We start from the raw sequence: 24,801 nt of genomic DNA, 5'->3' as shown, positions 1-24,801 counted from the left end.
ATCCTTTTTGTAAATTGACTCATTTATCCTTATGAAATAGCCTTCTTTTTCTCTAGTAATATTCCCTGCCCTGCAATGAGATATTATTAATACAGCTACTCCAGATTCCTATTAATTAGTCAGCATGGAAAATCTTTTCCCATCCTTTTAATTTATTTATATCATGCTATAATAATTAGTGCATATAGTTGGATCTTGCTTTTTATCTAATCTGCCATTCTCTGCCTTTTAATTAAGTTGTTTTGATAATTTATATTTAACTTGATATGTTTATGTTTAAATTTACTGTCTTGATATTTTCCGTCAGTCTCCCTTGTAGTGATATTGTAACACTTCAGTATATTTCCATTTCTCTCATTTTGTGCCATTGTTGTCACGTGTTTTACTTCTACTAATGTTATAAATCCCACATCATTGTTACTCATTTTGCTTTGAACAGTTGGTTATCTTTCAAAGAGATTTAATAATAGAAAAAGTCTCTATATTTACCCATATAATTACCATTTCTGGTGTTCTTCATTTATGTAAATTTGTATTTTAATCTGATTTAATTTCTGCTTGAAGGGTTTCCTTTTACATTTCTTATAATATGGGGGTGCTAGTGACAAATATTTTTAGCTTTTGTATGTCTGAAAAAGTCTTTAATTTGCCTTGCTGCTTGAATGATAATTTAACTGGACAAGAATTTTGGGTGATTATTTTCCTCCCTTTTTACTTCTAAGGATATTCCTTGTCTTCTGACTTGCGTTGTTTTTCCTGAAGAATCTGCTGTCATTTTTTTCTTTGTATGTAATGTCTTCTGTATATTTCTTTCTGTAATCTCTGGTTGCTTGTAATTTTTTCTCTTTATCTCTGGTTTTTAGTAATTTCTTATAGTATGCCTTGGGGTACTTGGGATTTTTTGAGCTTTTGGGATCTTTGCTTTTATAGTTTTCTTCGAGTTTGGAAAATGTTTGGCCATCATTTCTTCAAATATTTTTTTCTGTCTTCCTCTTTCTCTCTTCTCATTCAGGTCCTCCAATTTTATGTATATTCGGCTGCTTGGTGTTATTTCACATCTCACTGATTGGCTGTTGATTTTTTATTTTTATTAGTTTTTAAAAATTTTAATTTAACTTTACTTTTTTTGAGACAGAGTCTTGCTCTGTCACCCAGGCTGGAGTGCAGTGGCATGATCTTGGCTCATGGCAATCTCTGCCTCCGGGGTTTAAGCAGTTCTCATGCCTCAGCCTCCTGAGTAGCTGGGACTTACAGGTGTGTGCCACCACGCCTGGCTAACTTTTGTATTTTTAGTAGAGACAGGGTTTTACCCTGTTGGTCAGGCTGTTCTCAAACTCCTGGCCTCAAGTGATCCACCCACCTCAGCCTCCCAAAGTTCTGGGATTATAGGTGTGAGCCAGCATACCTGGCTGGCTGTTGATATTTAAAAATTACTCTTTATTCTCCATGTTTAATTTTGAGTAACTTCTGTTACTCTTCAAGTTCACATTTCTTCTGTGAAGTCTAATTTGCCATTAACTTGATCCAGTGTGTTTTGCATTTTAGACATTATAGTTTTTATTTCTAGAAGTTCCATTTGTTTCTTTTATATATCTTTCATAACTCTACATAAGATGCTCAATCTTTACTTTTTTGAACAAATAGAATACAGTTGTAATAACTACTAATGTCCTTGTCTACTAATTCTGTCATATGGGTAATTTCTCAGTTTTGATATTTTTCCCTCTTTTATTTTCTGCATTTTTGTATGCCTTAAAAATTTGTATTAGATGCCAGAAAGTTTATATCCTACTTTGTGGGTTATTGGATACTTTTGGATTTCTACTGATGAGGTTTGTACTAGTAGCTTAAGTTATGTCGACATAATTTGATCCTTCTGGGTCTTGTTTTTAAGCTTTTAAGGCAGGGCCTGAATAGCATTTAGTCTAGGGCTGATTCTGCTTCATTACTGAAGCAAAACCACTTCTGTTTATCCTGCTCAGTGCCACGTTAATTATGAGGTTTCCTACTGAATTGTAGGAGCAAATACTCTTCCTAGTCCTGTGTGAGCTGTTGGGGCTTATTTCCACCAATCTTTTCACATGGTTCTTTCTCCAGCTTCATGTGGTCTCCTTACATGCATATATCCATCAGCACTGATGCAGATCTTGCAGCTTTTCTCTGTAGCTCCCTTCCCTTTGGTACTTTGCCTAGGAACTCTAGCTGCCTTGCCGTCTTCAGAATACCAGCTCCATCTCTTTAACTGAGGGAGACCACTGGGGTTTGGTTTGGTGCCCACATCCCTCATTAGTGTCTGTTAACTTTCCTTAGACACTAACCTCAGACAATTGTAAGGCTCACCTTATTTTTTTTTCTGCCTCTCAGGGATCATTGCTCTTTGTTACCTGATGTCCAGTGTCTTGAAAACTGTTGTTTCATATATTATGTCTGGTTTTCTGGTTATTTTAGCTGGCAGAGTAAATCTGGTCCCTGTTACTCTACTTTGGCTATAACTGGAAGTCAGAACTATGGATTTTAATGGCTGTGTATCATTTCATCCTGTGGATGTGCTGTAACTTCACTTAGCTGTTTTCTGATTATTTGACATTTAGATTGTTTCTAAGATTTTGATAACACAGTGTTAACATTGTAATGTACATGTTAATGCGTATACATTTTTCCAATCGAAGAGTCGGTTGCCAGTAATGAGGTTAGTTTGAAGAGAATAATCCTTTTTATGGTTCTTTTAGGAGTAAAAATTCCTAATAAATGATATATTCGTATAATGCCACTTAACAGTGCAAAATAATCAGTTTCAAAATAATCTTGCCAGTGTTGAATGCTTTAATTTAAATTTTGTCTACTCATTAGTAAGTATAAAATGACATACGAAGCTTGCTTTAATTTTTTATACAGTTGACCCTTGAGCAATGCAAAGATTAGGGGCTCCAACCCCCTGCGTAGTTGAAAACCCATATGTAACTTTTGGCTTCCCCAAAACTTAACTACTGATAGTCTGTTGTTGACTGGAAGACTTACCAATAACATAAACAGTTGATTACCACAGATTTTGTCTGTTATATGTATTATATACTGTATCATTATAATAAAGCAAGCTAGAGAAAAGAAAATTTATTAAAATCATAATGAAGAGGAAATATATATACTATTCATTAAGTGGAAGTAGATTATCATAAAGACCTTCATCCTCATCATCTTCCTGTAGAGTAGGCTGAGGAGGAGGAGGAGGAATAGGAGAGGTTGATCTCAGGGGTGGTGGAAACACAAGATAGCCTGCATATAAGTGGACCTGCACAGTTCAAACCCACATTATTCCAGGGCCAACTGTATTTTGATTTTCAGTTGGGATAAATATTGTTTCATATAACAACTTTTTACAGAAATTTCTGGTTCTTTAACAAACTTAAAATTATGAATCAGTTTACCACTCCTGTTTATATCTACTATATTGTTTCTCATAAGAACACAGAACAGATAAAATACTTAAAGAATTTGTAAAAGTTCTAATGAAACTTAAAGTCTAGAAGGCATGAAAATAAGATTGATAAATTCAACTATACAAAAATAATAAACTTCTCCATGGAGAAAAGCATAGTGCCATAGGTTAAAATGGGGAAAATATTTCCAACTTGTATCATGGACAAAGCTAATCTCTCTAATCTATAAAGAACTTTTAGAAATTAAGAAGAAAAAAGCAAGAGTCCAGTAGAAAAATAGTCAAATGACTGAGCAGAAAAAAATAAACAATGTTTCCTTAAGAAAAAAATGAGGCTGGGTGCGGTGGCTCACGCCTGTAATCACAGCACTTCAGGAGGCCGAGGCGGACAGATCATGAGGTCAGGAGTTGGAGACCAGCCTGGCCAACATAGTGAAACCTGTCTCTACTAAAAATACAAAAAAATTAGCTGAGCGTGGTGGCACATGCCTGTAATCCCAGCTACTCGGGAGGCTGAGGCAGGAGAATCGCTTGAACCCAGGAGGCAGAGGTTGCAGTGAGCTGAGATCGCGCCATTGCACCAGCCTGGGCAACAGGGTGAGACTCCATCTTGGGAAAAGAAAAGAAAAGAAAAAAAATTACCAACTCATAGTATTAAAAAAAGTAAATTAAAATTCTATAAGAGAAATTTTTTCACCTGCCAGGTTGGCAAAAATCCGGAAGTTTGGCTCTGTGGGTGAGGCTATGGGGAATTCTTATATATTGCTTGATATTACAAGCAATAAATTGTAACCATTACTATTGAAAGACAAATTGACAATACCTAAAAGAAATGATGAATGCACTTGTTTATTGATACAGCATTTCTGCTTTAGGGAAATTATTCTGTAGTTATTATACCTACACTCATATGATATGACATATGTACAAGGTTATTCATTATAGCAGTTTTTTTGGTAGTAGCAAAAGATTGAAAAAATACAAGTGTTTATCAGTAGGGTGCAAGTTAAATAAACTCTAGAACATCTTCACAATGGAGTTTCGTATAGCTGTATGGAAAACGAGGAGGACCACTATGTTCAGATAAGTGGAAAAAAACTGATGCACCAAATGGTATATAAATAGTATGCTACCTTTTGTGTAAGAAAGTGTTGACAGTAGAAACATATTTTGTTCTTGTTTGCTCAAAGAAATACTGTAAGATTACAGAAGAAACTAATAAAAGTGATTATTTTTGTGAAGGCAGAAATAAAGTGGGCAGGAATGAACTGTGAGGAACACTTCTCAATGTATTCAATTAATGTCAGTTTGATTTTTGAGTAATGTGAAAATTAATGTAAAGTATTTATAATCATCTAATATTTTCTGGGTAGTATGAGTTTGGTGACTGTTGATGTAAAATTCTTCTCTCTAGAAATGAATACTGCGTTGAGGGATGGACTTCTGGTGTTCTTCTTCCTAATTGTTCCCCTTATTGTCTGTGCTATTTTTATCTTCATCAAGAGAGATCAACTGTGGAGAAGCTACTTCAGAAAGAAGAGATCACAAACATATGAGTACTTAGATTTTTTTCTTTTAATTCCTATATTAAATATATACACATATTTTCTGAGACAGAATCTTGACTTCCCTGGGCTCAGGTGATTCTCCCTGCCTCAACCTTCCAAGTAGTTGGGATTACAGGTATGCCACCACACCCAGTTAATTTTTGTATTTTTTTGTAGAGGTGGGGTTTTGCCATGTTGCGCAGACAGGTCTTGAACTTTTTGAAGCCATCCATCTGCCTCAGCCTCCCAAAGTGCAGGGATTACCGGAGTGAGCCTCCACGCTTTGCTTATATTAAATAATTTATAAAGTATTAATGCTGATAGTCATATCATCAGAGATTGGTAATCCTCTAAAATAGGGTTGTAAGTTATTTCCCTGACCTTTTGACATGATTAGCATGGGTTGAAAGGTGGTGGTGACCAAGCCGCCTCTCTTATGAGGAGGAGAAAGGATTATGTTGGTCAGCCTTTAGGCTGCTGAAAGTGGCCCTCAGAGTTCATTTTGCTTAACACCAATTTCTGATAGAGGAGTAAGTAGATACTTCCTAACATACTTCCAACTGACCAGTCTATGCCCAATTCCCCCATCTGCATTTTTGAAGTTTGAGTTCCATAACTACAGCTGTCTTTCATACATCTCCACTGCACTGATTTGCTGTCACCTCAGCATGTCTAAAACTTATGTATTACCTTTCCAGTCAATCCATTCACTACCCTTGGATTTCCTAATTTTTAAAATGACTACTTGGCAACCTGAGAATATGCTTTTACTCTTCTCTGATTTTAGGAAGACTTGAGAAAAGTTAGGGAACATTGGCCTCACTGACCACATTTCACAATTTCTTAAAATTTCAGTTTAATTATAAAATGTGGTTAGTCATGCTTTCTAATACCATAAGGATTAAAAATATGTGAAAGCTGTTAAAATGACTTAAAATTTTTAACTGTATCATGATTATCATCCCCACCACTACCAACATCATTATTCTGTATTTGGGAAAATGCAAAATGTGTGTAATATTTCATGTAGAAATGTTTTAATCTTAATTTAGATCAAAAGTAATTGTATCTTTCAGATCAGATGGCAAAAATCAAGCAAACCCTTCTAGACAGCCAGTGAGTGTTCCTCGACATGTTTCACCAGTGACACCTCCCAGAGAAGTTGTGAGTATAAAATGAAAAATTATTTTTCTTTATTGTATTAAAGGATCAAATGCTTAAAGATTAAAAAAAGATTAAAAACTAAGTTATGTAGATATAGCTAGAAACGTAGATACCTTCTTAAGAATTCAAGAGTATTGTATGTGGTCCCTGAGTTTTTTTGTTTTTGTTTTTGAGACAGAGTCTTGCTCTGTTGCCCAGGGTGGGGTACGGTAGCACAATTGCATCTCATTGCAACCTCTGCCTCCCAGGTTCAAATGATTGTCATGCCTCAGCCTCCCAAGTAGCTGGGATTAAGGTGTGTACCACCACGCCTGGCTAATTTTTGTATTTTTCATAGAGACGGGGTCTCACCACATTGGCCAGGCTGGTCTTGAACTCCTGACCTCAAATGATCCACCCGCCTTGGCCTCCCAAAGTGCTGGGATTACAGGTATGAGCCACTGTGCCCTGCCCCCTGAGTTTTTTAAAGGAAAACCAGCAGAGTCCTTCGCTCAGAGGACACAGAAAAAGACAGCTGGACATTAGGAATGCCTTGCCTAGCAAACAGGATTGGGAAATGACATGGGACCTATGCTATCACTACTTTTTTCTATGTCTGCTCTTTTCCTATTTTCAATACCTGTCTCCATCTCCCTATGGGATGTTACCAAAGACCTTGGTGCTGAGCTATTGGATTGGCCTAATTGTCTCAGGTGTAGGACTGATAGTCATTGTTCCTGCAAGTGTATGAGGGAGTGTTTAGATCATGATACACTTTTACTCATCTGCATATATCCCAAAGCAATATGTAATTTTTAAATCTGTTTTAAAACTTTTAAGAACGTTTTATTTGATAATTTGCACATATATCTGCAACCTGCTTTCCCCCTTAATGTCGTGTTGTGATGTATCTTTCTCAATAGATATAGCTGTGATTCATTCATTTTCACTGTTGATTAGAAATCCTTCTTCATTTTTTAATACACACACACACACACACACACACACACACACAGAGAGAGAGAGACACAGAATCTCCCTATTCTACCCCCTTTTCCTTTATAAAAAGGAGACAAAAATTGTTATGCCCTTTCTTTTAACCATATATCTTGGAGATTTTTCCACATCGTTATGTATACAGGATGGCCACATAGGCCCTATGCATGCTAGTTCAAAATTATCTGTATACTTTTCTTCATCATTGGCATATATGTATATATTTCTTATTTGATTTTGGCAAAATATATATAAACTTTGCCATTTTAACCATTGTTTTCAAGATGTTTTTTGTGAATTTAACAGTAGTGGTAAAAAAAACACACTAATATTTACCATCTTAACAATTTTTACATGTATAGTGCAATACTCCTAAGAATATTTACCTATGTTTTCTTTTAGTAGTTTTATAGTTTCAGGTCTTCTGTTTAAATCTTTAATCCAGTTGGAGTTGATTTTTGTATATGGTATGAAATACCAGTTCATTTTGATTTTTCTTCATGTGGACATGAAGTTGTCCCAACACTATTAATTGAAGTGACTGTCCCTTCTTCATTGTGTATTCTTGGCACCTTTGTTGAAGATTAGCTGACCATAAATTTGTGGATTTGGGGTTCTCTATTCTGTTATATTTGTCTTTATGTCTGTTTTATGCCAGTTGTATGCTGTTTTAATTAGTATAGCTTTGCAGTGTATTTTAGAATTTGGTAATGTGTTGCTTCCAGCTTTGTTCTTTTTGCTCAAGATTGGTTTAGTGATTCTGGGTCTTTTGTGATTCCATATGAATTTTAGGATTTTTTCTATTGTTATGAAAATTGTCATTGGAATATTAATAGGTATTGTATTGAATCTTTAGTTTGCTGTGGTTATTTTAATATTAATTCTTCCAGTCAGTGAGTATGGGATATCTTTTCATTAATTTATGTCTTCAATTTCTTTCATCAGTGTTTTATAGGTTTCCTTGTACAGATATTTATTTTTGGGGTTAAATTTATTCCTATTTTATTTATGTATGTGTTTTTGCTGTCATTCTAAATGGAATTTTTTTTCTGGATTTCTTTTTCAGATAGCTTGTTGTAGTGTATAGAAATGCTACTGATTTTCATATGTTGATTTTGTATTATGCAACTTTACTGAATTGATTTAACAGTTTTTTGGTTGGCTCTTTAGGGTTTTCTATATAAAAGACCATGTCATCTGCAAACAAGGACAGTTTTACTTCTTCCTTTCCAATTTTGATGTCTTTTATTTCTTTTTCTTGCCTAACTGCTCTGGCTAGAAATTCTAGTACTATATTGAGTAGAAGTGGTAGGAGTGGACTTCCTTGTCTTATTCTCCTGATCTTAGAGGAAAAGCTTTCAGTTTTTCATTGTTCAGTATGATGTTAGTTGTGGGCTTGTGATGTACGGCCTTTATTGTGCTGAGGTTCATTATTTCTTTCTTTCTTTTTGTTTTTGAGATAGAGTCTCGCTCTGTCACCCAGGCTGCAGTGCAGTGGCACGATCTTGGCTCACTGCAACCTCTTCCTCACAGGTTCAAGTGATTTTCCTGCCTCAGCCTCCTGAGTAGCTGGGATTACAGGCATGTGCCACCCTGCCCAGCTAATTTTTGTATTTTTAGTAGAGAGACAGGGTTTTGCCATATTGGCCAGACTGGTCTTGAACTCCTGACCTCAGGTGATCCACCTGCCTCGGTCTCCCATAGTGCTGGGATTACAGGCATGAGCCACCATGCCTGGCCCAGTTTATTCTTTGTATACAAATTTGTTGAGAGTTTTTATCATGAAAGAATGTTGAAATTTGTCAAATGCTTTTCCCTCATTTCTTAAAATGATCACATGGTTTTTGTTATGTTTATGTTCTTCACTTCTGTTTTTTGTTGTGTAGCATATTTATTGATTTGAGTATGTTAAACCATCCTTGCATCCCCAGAATACATCTCAATTGGTTATTGGGAAATATCCTTCTATGTGCTGCTGAATTCAGTTTGCTAGTATTTTGTTGAAGATGTTTGCATCTATGTTCATAAAGGATATTGGCCTGTAATTTTCTTTGCTTGTGGCGTCCTTGTCTGGCTTTGTTTTCAGGGTGATGCTGGCCTTGTAAAATGAGTGTAGAAATATTCCTTCCTCTTCAAGTGTTGGGAAGAGTTTGAGAAGGATCACATTAGTTCTTCTTTAAATGTTTGGTAGAATTCAGCTGTGAATTTATCAGGTCCTGAGTTTCTTTGATGGGAGACTTTTTAAAGTTACTAATTCAGTCTCCTTACTTATTATTGATCTTTTCAGATTTTTTATTTCGTCTTGATTCAATTTGCGTATGTTGTATGTTTCTAGGAATTTATTTTTTTCCAGGTTCAGTTTGTTGGTGTATGATTGTTCATAGCAGTCTCTTATAAAACTTTGTATTTCTGTGGTATCAGCTGTAATGTCTCCTCTTTCATTTCTGATTTTATTTGATTCTTCTTTCTTTTTTTCTTAGTCTACTTAATGGTGTGTTAATTTTATTTATCTTTTCAAAAAACCAACTCTTAGTTATATTGATTCTGTTAACACTATTTTTCCAATATTTCATTCATTTTTGCTCTGATCTTTGCTGTTCCCTTTCTTCTACTAACTTTAGGCTTAGATTGTTCCTCCTTTTCTAGGTCTTGAGGTATAACATTAGGTTGTTTATTTGAGATATTTTTAAAAAATGTAGGCACTTATTGGTATAGACTTGCTATAAACTTCCCTCTTAGAACTGCTTTTTCTGTGTTGCATACATTTTGTTATGTTGTGTTTCTATTTTTATTGTCTCAAGATTCAGTTGTTTCTTGGTACACATTGGGGATTGGTTCCAGGAGCCCCACATATAGCCCAATCTGTCTATCCTCAAGTCATGCTGTTGGCCCTGCAGAACCCACATATAGGAAAAGTTGGCCGTCTATATATGTGGGTCATGAATACTGTATTTTCAATCTGTGTTTGGTTGAAAAAAATCTGCATATAGATGTACCTGTGCAGTTCAAATCTGTGTTGCTTAAGTATCAACTGTATTTTAAAATATTTCTTGTTACCTGCTATTGACCAAGTGGTTGTTTAGGAGCGTGTTGTTTAATTTTCCTGTATTTGTGAATTTTCTAAAATTCCTTCAGTTACTGATTTTGAGTCCTAATATTGTAAGTTGGAAAAGATACTTGATGTCAGTCTTTTAAAATTTGTTAAGGCTGGTTTTGCAGCTTGTATTATCTGTCCTGGAGAATGTTCTGTGTGCATTTGAGAAGAATGTATATTCTGCTTCTGTTGGATGGAATATGTTTGTTAGATTAGTTTTTTTTAAAGTCTAGTTTGAGTCAAATGTTTTCTTACTGGTTTGTTGTCTGGATGATCCATCTGTTGTTGAAAGTGAAGTATTGAAGTTTCCTACTAGTATTGGGTTGCTATTTAGCTCTCCCTCCAGATTAATTAATATTTGCTTTATATATTTAGGTACTCTAAATTGGCTGCATATGTATTCACAGTTGTTATATCCTTGTGATGAATCGACCCCTTTACCATTAATGCCCTTTTTCATCTCTGTTTTTATTGTTTTTGATGTTACATCATTGTGTCTGATGTAAGTATTGCTATCCTTGTTCGCTTGGTTTCCATTTGCACAGAATACTTACTCATATTTAAAGAAGTTACTGATAGGTAAGGACTTCCTATTGCTATTTTGTTTTTGACCCTTCCTTCTTCCCTTGTTGCCTTTTGTATTTCTTTTTAATTAAAAAAAAAAATCAATTATGACTACATAAGAGTTGCACATATCACATGGTACATGTGATATTTTGAAACAAGCATACGGTGTGTAATGATCAAATCAGGGTAATTGGGATAGTCATCACCTCAAGGATTTATAATTTCTATGTTAGGAACATTCCAACTCTACTCTTTTAGCTATTTTGAAATATACAATAAATTTTTTTTTGTAGTAATATTTTGATTCTCATTTTCCTTTGTGCATATTCTATAGTATATATATTGTGATATCTTTGCAATAACATAAAATATTTTATAAATGTATAGCAATCTATTTTAAACTGATAACTTCAATCACAAAAACTCTACCCCTTTATATTTCTTCTTCTTCCACTTTATGTAATTGATGATACAAAATTACCTCTTTTTATATTGCTTATCATTAACACAGATTCATTACTTTTTATGCTATGCTTTTAACGTTCTAACAAGATTTAAAAGTGAATTTCACACTTACAGTACTACAGAATTCTCTACTTGTCTATACGCTTACCTTTATTATTGAGTATTTTCATATGGTTTTGTGTCGCTATTTATTTTCCTTTCTCTTCACCTTTTTTGCTCCTCTGCCACTTTGATTTTGAGTATACTGTCTTTGAGTCCACGGATACTTTCTTGTACCTCATCGTGTTTGTTGTTGAATCCTTCCAGTGAATCTTTCAATTTAGCATTACAGTTTTCAGCTCCAGAATTGCTGTTTGGTTCTTCTTTATAGTTCCTATCTCTTTGTTGATATTCTCATTTTGTTCATACATCATTTTCCTGATGTATTTTAGTTGTCTCTCTGCATTCTCTTTTAATTTTTTGAACATCATTATGATGGTAATTTTTGAATTCTTTGGTAATTTATATATACCTGTTTCCTTAGGGTCAGTTTCTGGAGATTTAGTTTGTTCCTTTAAATGTGCCGTGTTTCTGTTTCTTTGTATTATGTGTCATTTATTGTTGGGATTTTGGCATTTGAAGAATGAGCTGCCTTTCCCAGATTTTGCAGCCTTGTTTTATACAAGGAGGACTTACACTACTCAGCCTGTCTAGAGATTCTGGAAGCCTCTCAAAACTTTTTTTTTTTTTTTTTTTTGGGAGACAAAGTCTTTCTCGGTTGCCCAGGCTAGAGTGCGGTTGCGCCATCTCGCCTCATTGCAACCTCCGCCTCCTGCAACAAGCGATTCTCCTGCCTCAGCCTCCTGAGTAGCTGGGACTACAGGTGTGCGCCACCACTCCCAGCTAATTTTTGTATTTTTTAGTAAAGATGGGGTTTCACCATATTGGCCAGGCTGGTCTCGAACTCCTGACCTTGTGATCTGCCTGCCTTGGCCTCCCAAAGTGCTGGGATTACAGTGTGAGCTACCACGCCTGGCCTGTTGTCTAGTATTTTAAATCTTTTTTAAAAATTCTACACTATAGATATGACTATTGAATTATGAAATGTTTGTTTAGGTTTGTGAGACCATACACCAATTAAATTAATTGTTAAGAGGATGGACTGTGAGCCAGACTGCCCAATTTGAGTACTGCCTTTGTCACTGTATAAGCTGTGACTTTAGGCAAGATTCTCAAACTCTCTCTGTACTTGTTTCCTCATCTGTAAAATAATAATAATAATAGTACTAATCACAAATGACTTTTGTGAAAATCAGAGGGATTCGTATGTGTGGAGCACTGAGAAGTGCATGTGGCACATGTGAAATGCTCTATGAGCTTTAGCTATTTTCCCATGTGTTCATTGTCTGCTTTCAACCTTATTGAATCTCAGCTTATTTTTCTGGTATATCTACTTCAACAGGGTATCTTACAGAAGTTCCCTTAGCGAAGGTATTTTGGTAGTAAATTCTCTCAGTTTTTGTCTTTTCAGAATGTTTTTGGCTGACAGCTGTTTTTTTTTTTTTCTAAGAACTTTAAAGAGACTATATTTTAACATCCTTTGTTGCAATTTAAACATTGTCTGCTATTCTAATTTCTGCTGTAGATGATATTTTTTCCATGTGGCTTTTTCTTCTGTATCTTTAGTTGGTGTAGATGTGGACTTTAAAAAACTCCTTTGCCAATAAATAGAGTTCCTGAGTTGATTTACGTTTTTCAATTCTAGCAAATTCTTAGCAATTATTTCTTTATTGCCTCTGTCTCATTATCTGATTAACTCTTTCACGCATTTCTTGCATGTTAGACTTCTTACTATTTCTCTGTTTCTTAACCTCTCTTTGCTATTTCCAATATTCTTGTGTATTCCATTCTGATTATATTGGATCTACCTTCTATTCACTAAGTCTCTACTAAACTATGCCAAATCTTCTACTTAACCGACTCATTGAATGTCTAATTTCACTAGTTTTATAGTACATTTCATTCCTGTAGTTCTACTTAGTTCTGTTTTGAATCTGCCTGGTTATTTGTGATTGTTTGTTATAGTTTTATTATCTATTTTAAAGCTTTTATTTATTAAAGCATATTCAAACACATACTTTATGTGGTGTATCTGATCATTTCAATATGTATGGCCTTGGTGGGTTCTCAGGTTTGTTATTTCTGCTGACTCTCATGATGGCCTTATTTCTTAGTGCACTTGTGATGTTGATTGTAAACTCACATTCTTTGGAACTTTATATTGGAAATAAATATATTTGAGTCCTGAATTATAGTGGGTTTCTACCAAGAGTATTTTTCTTTGCCGGATACTTTGGGCATGGTCAGTCTTTGATGTCTTTAAACTGAAATTTTTGTTGATTTTTTTTTTTTTTTGACAACACAAATGTTATAAACTCTGGTCCCCAAACTTTTATGAGGATGAGTGTGTGGTAAGAATTTCTCAGTGGAGACTGTTTTTTAAGTTCCCCGTCTATTAGCAGGGGCAGTATCACCACGGGCCTTCCTTGAGGCAGGTATTTGTTTTTCTAGTTAACCCATGGGGATATCACCCTTCGTATGTCTAGGCTTTGTATAGGGCCTTGTATTCACCATTCCATCCAGCTCAGGCCCTGGCTTTTCCTCCTTTGTCTATGGGTTACTGAAACGCATACTGCTGCCTGCCAAGGATAGGAAGATGTTCACAGGATGAAGGCAACTCTGTTGTTTGGACTCTTTCATACCTTCTTGGTTTTTTTTTGGCCTGTAAGATGTTTCTTACTTCCCACCAACCCAGCCAAGTGTTTCAAAATACCTTTTAAGTATTTTAGGCAGCATTTTAGGTGTACTGTACTGGGAAGTTTTCTCTGGATATTTGGTCTACTCTTTGCAAGAAGTGAACATGTACTTCATTCTTTTTAATAACTGCATACTGTTCCCTCTTATAAATTTACCAGAAATTTAAAAACAGGTTGTTTCCAGTCTTATACCATAAAAAAATGTGGCACAAAGCCTCCTTGTAAATAGATCTTTGCATGTATTTAAAAATATATGTCAAATAAATGCCAAAAAAGATTTAAAAATTTTTAAATTTTATTTTTAATTGGCAAATCATAGTTGTGTACGTTTATGGGGTACAGTATGATGTTCTATGTAAACAATGTGGAAATGATTAAATCAAGCTAATTAACGTATCCAGCACCTTGCTTGCTTGTAATCTTTAGCTTTTCATTAATTTATATTTAATTGACAAATAATAATTGTGTATATTTTGGGGTATGGTGTGATTTTTGTTTTTTGTTTTTTTTGAGATGGAGTCTCACTCTGTTGCACAGGCTGGAGTGCAGTGGCATGGTCTCGGCTCATTGCAACCACTGCCTCCCGGGTTCAAGCAATTCTTCTGCCTTAGCCTCCCGAGTAGCTGGAATTACAGGCGTGCACCATCATGCCTGGGTGATTTCTTTGTAGAGACGGGGTTTTGCCATGTTGGCCAGGCTGGTCTTGAACTACTGACCTCATGTGATCCACCTGCCTCAGCCTTCCAAAGTGTTGTGATTACAGGCATGAGCCACCATTCCTGGCCACAATGTGATGTTTTGGTCTATGTATACCTTGTAAGATTCAGTCAAGCTAATTCCCATACCCATCACCTCACCACGTTGTCATTCCAAAAGTGGACTGGATCCCTTTAGAGTGCTGCTCTATGGCTTGTGGAAAGGGATGGAGACATTTTGTTGCATTTTTCACCAATTTTCACAGTACATATAAATCATTCTGTGGTGAAAAAAATTACAGATGATAGACCACCTGTTCTGTGGTAGAAGCCAGAGGGTGTTCAAGGTCTTCACCACCACTGTGCATTCTCTGCCAGTCATAGAACTTTAGGAGTAGATAGTAAAGAACATAGAACTTTTAACAGTAGATAGTAAAGAACATCTTGGTCAAGATCACTTCCTTATTGATTTAGTAATTCCATCTGATCTTTCCTAACGTCTTCTAACATAGTGTGATATGTGAAAAATATTACTTTTACTTTCTTATTGAGGCTAAGTTATACAGTTTCATTTTGTTGTAAACTTCAGCTACTTCATCAAGGAAGAATATAATGAATTCCAAAATCAAGGATTCTAGCTGAGTGGTATTTATAGTATTAGTTAGATACTGTATAGGTTTGGCAATACATTTTGGAAGATTTTATTTAAAATACATTGACATAGGAAATATGTTACCTTTTAACTAATACAGTTGGTTTGAACCAAGATCATAGCACTTTGGTATTACTGAATTAAAAAAAAAATACCTTAAAAGAATTAAGTATTCCACATTTAGTGGTAAAGATATGTCAAATAAGCAAAATATTTTATAGCATTATAATGCTATAATTCACAGCATTATAAATAAATAAGGTTGAGCACCCCTAATCTGAAAATCCAAAATGCTCCAAAACCCAAAACTTTCTGAGCACCAACATGATGCCACAGGTGGAAAATTCCACACCTGCCCTAATGTGACGAGTTGTAGTCAGAACGCACTGTTGAGTACTTATATGTGAATAAATCTAAGAACATGATTGCTTACCAGTAGTATATAAATTCAGAGTCAGGAGTGATGGTGATGCCAAACAACCACAGATTGTCCACATGAGGGGCTGAGAGAGTCACACCTTTGCTTTCTGATGACTCAGCATACACAGACATTGTTTTATGCACAAAATTATTTAAAATATTGTATAAAATTACCCTGAGGTTATATGTATGAGGCCTGTATGAAACATCAATGATTTTTCTGTTTAGACTTGGGTCCCATCCCCAAAATATCTGATAATGTATGTGCAAATATTCCAAAATTGGAAAAAAATCTGAAATTTGAATCTCTTCTGGCTGTAAGCATTTCCATTAAGGAATATTCACCTGTAGTCTGTTTATTGATTTTAAATATAGAGTTTTCTTTTATGTAGAAATCATATTTATGAGCACATAGTGGTAATAACCTTACTATATTTTTCTTTTTAGCCTATATATGCAAACAGATTTCCAGTACCAACTTATGCAGCCAAGCAACCTCAGCAGTTCCCATCAAGGTCAGAAGAAAATTTACTTAGATTTTTTTGACCAGAATAAAACCTAGGGGTTAATGTCTAATAATTTCCCCTGTATTTTAATGTAATTTAGTGAAAGGTATTTATTGTCAACAGTTTACAAGAACATAATTTGCAGAAAGATTTTAAAATAACTTTTATATAAATTTTATCATATTGGTACAGGGTCAAAATGAAATATTAAAGAAGCTTGAGCAAGGCATAGATTCTGCTGCCACAGCTTTCATGTGCATAAGATTTAGAAGCAAGGGCCTTTGAGATAACCAGCAGTTGGAAACCAGATGGGTTAGAACAGCCTTCCTGTCAAAAACAGCTAAAAAAGCTGGACAATATGAGAAAATATGTGTTTGAAGGCATAGAAGACTAAAGAAGTGAGGAATTGTGGGGGTAAGGTCAGGAGAGGAAGGAAATCTAGAAATAGTCCCAGCTTTGGGGGCCACTTTTCCTTCCTAAATGAGTTTACCTGTTCTGACAATAGACAGGCTAGGAAGCTGAGGAGAGCATTCTGCAAACTCATAGGGCAGATTGGACAAAATTTGGAATCCTGCCAAAGAGGAGGCACCCTAGCAAACATCTCAGGTTCTGTGCTGGGACCCAGAAGTAAGAGTGGACTAGACCTTCAACTGATTTCTACAATTTCTTATGTTTTGCTCATGATCAAAAAAAGCCAAGTGTAAAAGAAAATATGACTAAAACCAAAAATCAATAGGCCATAGAAACAGACTGAGAGGGTATCCAGTAAATAGACATGGACTTTAAAGTAACTATGATGTCATGGAATTAAAAGTCAGTATTGAGAATTTCACCACAGAACTAAAAACTTAAAGAATCAATGCAAATTCTAGAACTGAAAAACACAAGAACTGAAATGACTCAATGGATGGGCTTAAAATCATCAGGAAGGAAGATAATTTATTACTTCATTTTGTATCACATAAAATGCATGTGACCCTCCCATCCCCCGAAAGTCTTTCAACTTACAATTGCATTGCAACTCTGAGGACTATCTTCATATGTAATCTTTATTATGCAATAAGAATACATTGAAATCCAACTGAGGATCAGGGGAAGAGTATATAAATTATGAGGGAGACATTCACCAGGTAGTGTTCTAATGTGTTATTGGAGTAGAGGTGTACTAGAATTGGATGATGAGGTTAGGAGAGGCTGTCCACAGGTGGAAGTATGAGGTTTGAGACGGACACCTGGTATAGAAGTCATAATACTTTTAATTCTCAGAGTGGATCTCATGTTGAGGGAGCTATAAACAGCTAGGTTTAAACCTAGCAGTAATTTGCTGCCCTCAAATTCTAACAGCACAGGCAAGTGCTTGATCACTTGGTGTCTTTTACAGTTTATCTTTACCATTTCATGTGCTTTTTTTTTTTTTGAAAAAACATGTAAACTAGAAACTTCATACAACATTGTTGATTATGGAGTAATATTATTTAAAGTAGTTATTCCATTTTAGACTCTAATTGGAGCCCTTTAGCCATTGAATATCACCTTAATACTGATCTCAGAATGTAAAGTGCCCTTTCCTATTGTCAGAGATGTTGAGGATGGTGTTATGTTGAGCTTGTAATGAATATGGCATTATTTCACCCAGTCTAAACATGCTATTAACTATCTGTTTTCCCGTCACAGGCCACCTCCACCACAACCGAAAGTATCATCTCAGGGAAACTTAATTCCTGCCCGTCCTGCTCCTGCACCTCCTTTATATAGTTCCCTCACTTGATTTTTTTAACCTTCTTTTTGCAAATGTCTTCAGGGAACTGAGCTAATACTTTTTTTCCTTGATGTTTTCTTGAAAAGCCTTTCTTCCTGTTGAAACTATGAATGAAAACAAAATACCACAAAACAGACTTTACTAACACAGAAACACAGAAACTGATTGTGAGAGTTGAGAAATACAAGGAAATTCAGTAAAGCCAGGGAATTTACGATAACATTTCCGTTTCCATCATTGAATAAGTCTTATTCAGTCATCAGTGAGGTTAATGCACTAATCATGGACTACGTTATTTTGAACATGTTATTGCAGTGATTCTCAAATTAACTATTGGTGTAAGATTTTTGTCATTATGTGTTTAAATGTTATTCTGAATTTTTTACCTTAGTTATCATTAATGTAGTTCCTGATTGAACATGTGATAATCTAATACCTGTGAAAACTGACTAATCAGCTGCCAATAATATCTAATATTTTTCATCATGCACGAATTAATAATCATCATACTCTAGAATCTTGTCATTCACTACATGAATAAGCAAATGTTGTCTTCAAAAGAATGCACAAGAACCACAATTAAGATGTCATATTTTGAAAGTATAAAGTATACTAAAAGAGGGTGTGTGTATTCACGCACAGTTACTCGCTTCCATTTTTATGACCTTTCAACTATAGATAATAACTCTTAGAGACACTAATTTAATATTAGAATTTCTATTATGAATCATGTTAAAGCATGACATTCTTTCACAATAGCACTATTTTAAATAAATTATAAGCTTTAAGGTACGAAGTATTTAATAGATCTAATCAATTATGTTGTTGATTCATGGCTATAATAAAGCAGGAACAATTATAAAATCTTCAATCAATTGAACTGTTACAAAACCACTTGAGAATTTCATGAGCACTTTAAAATCTGAACTTTCAAGCTTGCTATTAAATCATTTAGAATGTTTACATTTACTAAGGTGTGCTGGGTCATGTAGAATATTAGGCACTAATATTTTCATAGAAATTAGGCTGGAGAAAGAAGGAAGAAATGGTTTTCTTAAATATGTACAAAAATGTTACTGTGGTATCTATGAGTTATCATCTTAGCTGTGTTAAAGATGAATTTTTACTGTGGCAGAAATGGTATGGATAGTAAAATTTTAAGCACTAAAATTTTTTTCATAACCTTTCATAATAAAGTTTAATAGGTTTATTAACGGAATTTCATTAGTTTTTTAAAAGTGTTTTTGGTTTGTGTATATATACATGTACAAATACAACATTTACAATAAATAAAATACTTGAAATTCTCTCTTTTGTGTCTCCTACTAGCTTCCTACTCAACTATTTATAAACTTATTAATTAAAAAGTTATAATTTTAAATAAAAATCTAGTCAAACTTTTATAGATATTATCTCACTAATTGTCAGACTTTAGCCAAAGTGTGCACAGTGGCTTTTGGAGAACAGATTAGTTTTGAAGAAGGCAAAAATTTCAGTTTTCTGAAGACAGCTTGTTATTTTAACAATCAAGTATACATATTAAATATTGTGGGCTATCTCAAATGAAGGTCCATCATTTCATTTTAAATCTCTGAATGAATTCATATAAGACTCAAACGTTTATGCCGTTCACTCATGTAGCCTCAATTTTTGCAATCGTAATGCATATCACTGAAATTTTACAGTTGGTAATGTATTAACTATGTAACTTAACACTTGGAATTAAATAGTTCTTTAGATCTTTGACTAGTTAAGAAAGTTTTTAAAAAGACTATTGGATCTGAACTTCTTTTACTTTTATATACTTTTTAATATACTTTATGTTTTTTACTTTCTTGGTCATGGATGCCACTTCAAAATTTGAAAATAGTAAAGGATGTCCTTTCTATCTTCAAAAAAAAAAAAATAAATAAGGATAAATTATGCAAATTTGACACCTCCGTTTGACTCTGTATGTCAAACTGACCTTGTTCAGGGTATTGCATTCTCCCTTTCTCCTGTGTCTGCAACCATAGAGTTAAGCACAATTTGGGTTTTCTAAACCCAAATCAGATTTCATTAAATTTCATAAATGTTTGCTGAAACCTACCATTTTTCAGACACTGTATTAGGTACTGTGATATCTAAGTTCTGGATAGGATATGTTTCCTGACTTTTAGAAGCACATCCTCTGTTATGAAGAGAGCCATACACACAAGAACAATACAAAATCAATCCTATTAAAGATACAAACCGAAAGGTTGGGGAGTAAGAAAGAACACAATAAGAACCAGAAATTCATTCAGAATACTTACCATTAATTGATGAGTTGAAGCATTTACTGTAATTGCTCTTCTGTTTGTTTCAAAGCAAGGTGAAACTAGCTGTGGCTCAGCAGCTGCCTAAAAGCAATGTTAGCTTAGCATTGGCTGTTCCTATTGAGATAAAAACTCAGTGTATTTTTTTGTTGCCTTGTTCTGCTACTCCTCCACCCAGCCGAGATGGAGTTTTGCTCTTGTCACCCAGGCTGGAGTGCAATGGCACAATCTCTGCTCACTGCAACCTCTACTTCCTGGGCTCAAGTGATTCTCCTTCCTCAGCCTCCCCAAGTAGCTGGGATTTCAGGCGCCCACCACCACGCCCGGCTAATTTTTGTATTTGTTGGTAGAGACGGGATTTCACCATGTTGACCAGGCTGGTTTTGGACTCTTGACCTCTGGTGATCCACCCACCTCATCCTTCCTAAGTGCTGGGATTACAGGTGTGAGCCACCGCATCTGCCTGTTGCCTTGTTTTTGTTCATGCTATTAATTTCAGCTGTCGATTTCCCTGTTGAAATTGCTTGCATCCATAAAAATCACATCTTCATTTTAAATGTGTTAATTCCCCAAGTGAGATTTTTCTGTTCCCATGAGGCCTTTTAGTTTATGTGTTGGCCTATTACATAGTATGAGAAATTAATTCATTCTTTGGGATTTGAAAAGAATGAAAAGCTAATGCATACAGATGGAAACCTGGTGTGAGGCTGGGAAGGAGGAGACATTGCAGTTCCAGGGAATAAAGCATTGTTTAGGAAAGACCCAAAGTCAGAGCTGCCAAAGCACTGGGGATAGGAGAAATTAAGTGGCAGGTTCCGGTCTGAGTTCAGAGAAATTGCTATGCTGAGGCATTTGGCTATAATTTTCTACTGAAATGTAAGTACTGTAATTGTGGGCAAGAATCTTCTCTATCTCTTTCACTACATGAAATGAGTATTTATTGCACTGAGAAGTTTCTGAACAATAGAATGACATCACATGAGTTTTAGCCAATGGCCTGCGGAGAACCAGACTGGCGGAAAAAGCCTGGTTATGAAGTCCATTTGGGCAGCGTCAGTGGGGAAAAAATGCAGCTGGAGCTCTTCAAAAATATGAAGAGCTGGCGTTTCATATTGAAAAGCGGTTCACTCTTCCCTTCTTTGGAATATTCACACATCTGGCTAGTTTTGAAAAATTATTAGAAACAGGTTTGGTAAATATATTTGGGTGTGTATATAGATTTTAATTCAGAAAGTATTACACATTCGCTTTTGAAGGGACCTAGGAAGTGCCTGTAATCCCAGTTACTCAGGAAATTGAGGAGGGAGGATCTCTTGAACCCAGGAGTTCGAGACCAGCCTGGGCAGAATAGTGAGCACCCCCGTCTCAAAAACAAAAAAAAGCAACTGGGAAGTGTCTGGTGCAGAAGAGCACACGCTGACTGTGAATAAGTGTGTCAGTTCTTAAGGTCCATCAACACAAAGCGAAAAGTTAGTGGAGGACTACGAGCACGATCGCGACAGAGGGCGCTGGGTGGTCCGTGGCTCCAGCAACCACGCAGCGGGGTGCGCCGCGAAGGGAGCTGGATGTTTTAGTCTCGGGGCACCCGCCGCGGGCTCTTAGTGTTCCGGACGCTGAACACCGAGAGCACCCCGGGCTCCGGGGCCTCCGGAGAACGCTGCCCCATGAACGCGCGGGGAGCGGCCCCCGGCGTCCGCGCGTACCCGGCAACTCCCGGCGTCCCAACGGCTTCCCGCTGGCAGCCCCGAAGCCGCACCATGTTCCGCCTCTGGTTGCTGCTGGCCCGGCTCTGCGGCCTCCTGGCGTCAAGACCCGGTGAGCCAGCCCAGACCCTGACACTAGACCGGACGCTCCTCACACTGCGGCCTGACTCCCTGCAAAGCCCGGGGCCCTCCCTGCCTTGCTCCCTTTGGTCCTGTCACCTTGGCAACGGGGCCTTTCCCAGGGGATTAGGCGCCCCGTCCGGATGGAGAAGCGACTCAGGACCCAGCACCAGGGCTCACACCTGTAATCCCAGGGCTTTGGGAGGCCGAGGCGAGCTGATTGTTTTACCTCGGAGTTGGAGACCAGCCTGGGCAACACAGCAAGACCCCATCTCTAAAAAAAAAAAAAAAAATTAAAAAATGTTCCGAGATGGTGATGCGCACCTGTGGTCCCAGCTACCCGGGAGGCTGAGGGAGGAGGACCACGTGAGTCCAGGAGGTGGAGGCTGCAGTGAGCCAAGATCGCCCCCACTGCACTCCAGCCTGGGCCACAGAGATCCTGTCTTCTTTTTAAAAATTAAAAAAAAATTTTTTGTGTGACCGAGACCCTTCTGTTGCCCAGGCTGGAGTGCAGTGGGCAACAGTGGGCAACAGAGGGAGACTCCAGCTCATAGTTCCCCAGAACTATGAGGGAAATAAATTTCTGTTGTTTAAGCCATGCAGTCTACACTATTTTGTTGTGGCAGTGGGAGCTGACTAATATAGTACTTAACAGCAAAATGATTGAAAAACTATAAAAGTTCATTAGTAAAAGAACTGCTAAATAAACTGTGGTTACCTCCAAACAATGCAAATGGAACACTGTGGAGAGGGAGGAAGTAAGACACGCCATGTACTGACTCTGGCTGACAAGATTCAGAATAGTATGTAATAAGAGGAGGAAAATAAGGGCATATCAGAACATTTTACTTGCATGTAAGCCTCCCTGGTGATACTGTAAATTTTTGAGAACTCTTCCTACTCTTCTTCCTATCCTGCCACAATTACCTCTGCAGCATAGCAGAGGTGTGGTCAAGGCCAGGGTGTCAGCCTGGTTAGACCAGGGTGAGGGTTCTCTTCCTGGCTTGTAAACAGCTACCTTCTCCCTGCATACTCACAGGACCTTTTCTTTGTGTACAAGGAAAGAGAGCAGGAGCAAATTCTCTGATGTCTCATCAGGGCACGAATCTCATCATGAGGGTCCTGCTCTATGCCTGAAACCCTGGTTACCTCCCAAAGACCATAACCAAATACTGTCACCTTGGGGGTTAGGGATTCAACATAGATTTTTGTGGGATACATTCAGTTCATAACGTACAAAACTTTAATGCAGTGATTGTCAAAGTTTTTGGGTTCAGAACTCTCTTATACATGAACAATTATTGAGATTCTCAAAGAGCTTTTGTTTATGTGGATTTATATCAATGTTTAACATATTAGAAATTAAAGTAGAAATGTAAGAATGTGTATCTCATTCATTAAAAATGAAAGTAATGGCCAGGTGTGGTGGCTCACGCCTGAAATCCCAGCACTTTGGGAAGCTGAGGCAAGTGGATCACCTGAGTGAGGTCAGGAGTTCTAGATCAGCCTGGCCAACATGGTGAAACTCCATCGCTACTAAAATAAAAAAAAAAATTAGCCAGGTGTGGTGCGTGCCTTAATCCCAGCTACTCAGGAGGCTGAGGCAGGAGAATTACTTGAACCCGGGAGGCGGAGATTACAGTGAAGCAGGTCGTGCCATTACACTCTAGCCTGGGTGACAGAGGGAGGCTCTGTCTCAAAAAAAAAAAACAAAAAAAGGAAAGTAATATGCCTTTTACATGTTAACATACGTATCACATTTTCAAAATAAAAATAACTATATTTTCCAAAACAAAAAATATGAGAAGAGCAACATTTTTGTGAATCTCTTTAATGTCTGCTTTGATAGAAGACAGCTACTTCTCATTTCTGCTTCTGCAGTCAATCTGTTGCTGTATATTTCGTGTGAAATATCTGAAGAAAATCTAGCCTATATAGTTGGAAAAGGAAGAAATACCTTAATACCTTTTTTTCAGATCATTGAAGGTATTCTTTGTGTACTACAACAAAAGTTGAGCAATGGTGAAGTTTAGTTGCAATGTAGAACATATCAATGAACTTTTCTTAACATGCTGTATTAATCCATTATCTATCTTGAACTCTGGTATGTTATCCATGTATTTTTGAATGTATTATTTTTTTAAAAAATTTTAAATTTTTGTAAAATACATGTAAAATAAAATTTCCATCTAACCATTTAAAAAATATTAATAGGGCTGGGCGTAATAGCTCATGCCTGTAACCCCAGCACTTTGGGAGGCTGAGGAGGGTGGATCACCTGATGTCAGGAGTTCGAGACCAGCCTGGCCAACATGGCGAAGCCCTGACCGTCTCTACTAAAAATATAAAAATTACAGATGTGGTGGCACGTGCCTGTAATTCCAGCTACTCAGGAAGCTGAGGCAGGAGAATTGGTTGAACCCAGGAGGCGGGAGTTGCAGTGAGCTGAGATGGCACCATCACACTCCAGCCTGGGTGACAAAAGCAAAATTCCATCTCAAAAAATAAAATAAAATTAAAAATATTAATAAACTTTATTTTTTAGAGCAGTTTTAGGTTCATAGCATAATTGAGCTGAAAGAGTTCCCATATAGCCCCTGTTCCCA

At 36.5% G+C, this 24,801-nt stretch overlaps 2 protein-coding genes across 4 annotated transcripts in view; both read left to right on the top strand.

Moving 5' to 3' along the window:
• The window catches only part of ADAM9 (ADAM metallopeptidase domain 9), a 119,821-nt gene extending 100,437 nt beyond the window's left edge, over nt 1-19,384 (top strand). The window contains exons 19-22 of one of the 2 annotated variants that reach the window (XM_010385249.2): nt 4,851-4,992; nt 6,060-6,147; nt 16,258-16,325; nt 17,991-19,384. In XM_010385249.2, coding sequence (XP_010383551.1) covers nt 4,851-4,992; nt 6,060-6,147; nt 16,258-16,325; nt 17,991-18,084 — 392 coding nt within the window. In that variant the 3' untranslated portion in view covers nt 18,085-19,384. The remainder of the gene's footprint in view (nt 1-4,850; nt 4,993-6,059; nt 6,148-16,257; nt 16,326-17,990) is intronic. The other variant, XR_004059244.1, reaches the window with a different exon arrangement.
• A 2,508-nt stretch (nt 19,385-21,892) lies between these two features.
• Nucleotides 21,893-24,801, top strand: part of LOC104679664 (disintegrin and metalloproteinase domain-containing protein 32) — a 175,420-nt gene continuing 172,511 nt past the window's right edge. The window contains exon 1 of one of the 2 annotated variants that reach the window (XM_030937474.1): nt 21,893-22,187. In XM_030937474.1, the coding sequence (XP_030793334.1) occupies nt 22,037-22,187 (151 nt within the window). In that variant the 5' untranslated portion in view covers nt 21,893-22,036. The remainder of the gene's footprint in view (nt 22,188-24,801) is intronic. The other variant, XM_030937475.1, reaches the window with a different exon arrangement.

The sequence above is a fragment of the Rhinopithecus roxellana genome, chromosome 9 (assembly GCF_007565055.1).
Source record: "Rhinopithecus roxellana isolate Shanxi Qingling chromosome 9, ASM756505v1, whole genome shotgun sequence".
Classification (NCBI taxonomy): Eukaryota; Metazoa; Chordata; class Mammalia; order Primates; family Cercopithecidae; genus Rhinopithecus; species Rhinopithecus roxellana.
Note: the sequence above shows the minus strand (reverse complement) of the source record. Positions and strands in the feature narration are given on the sequence as shown.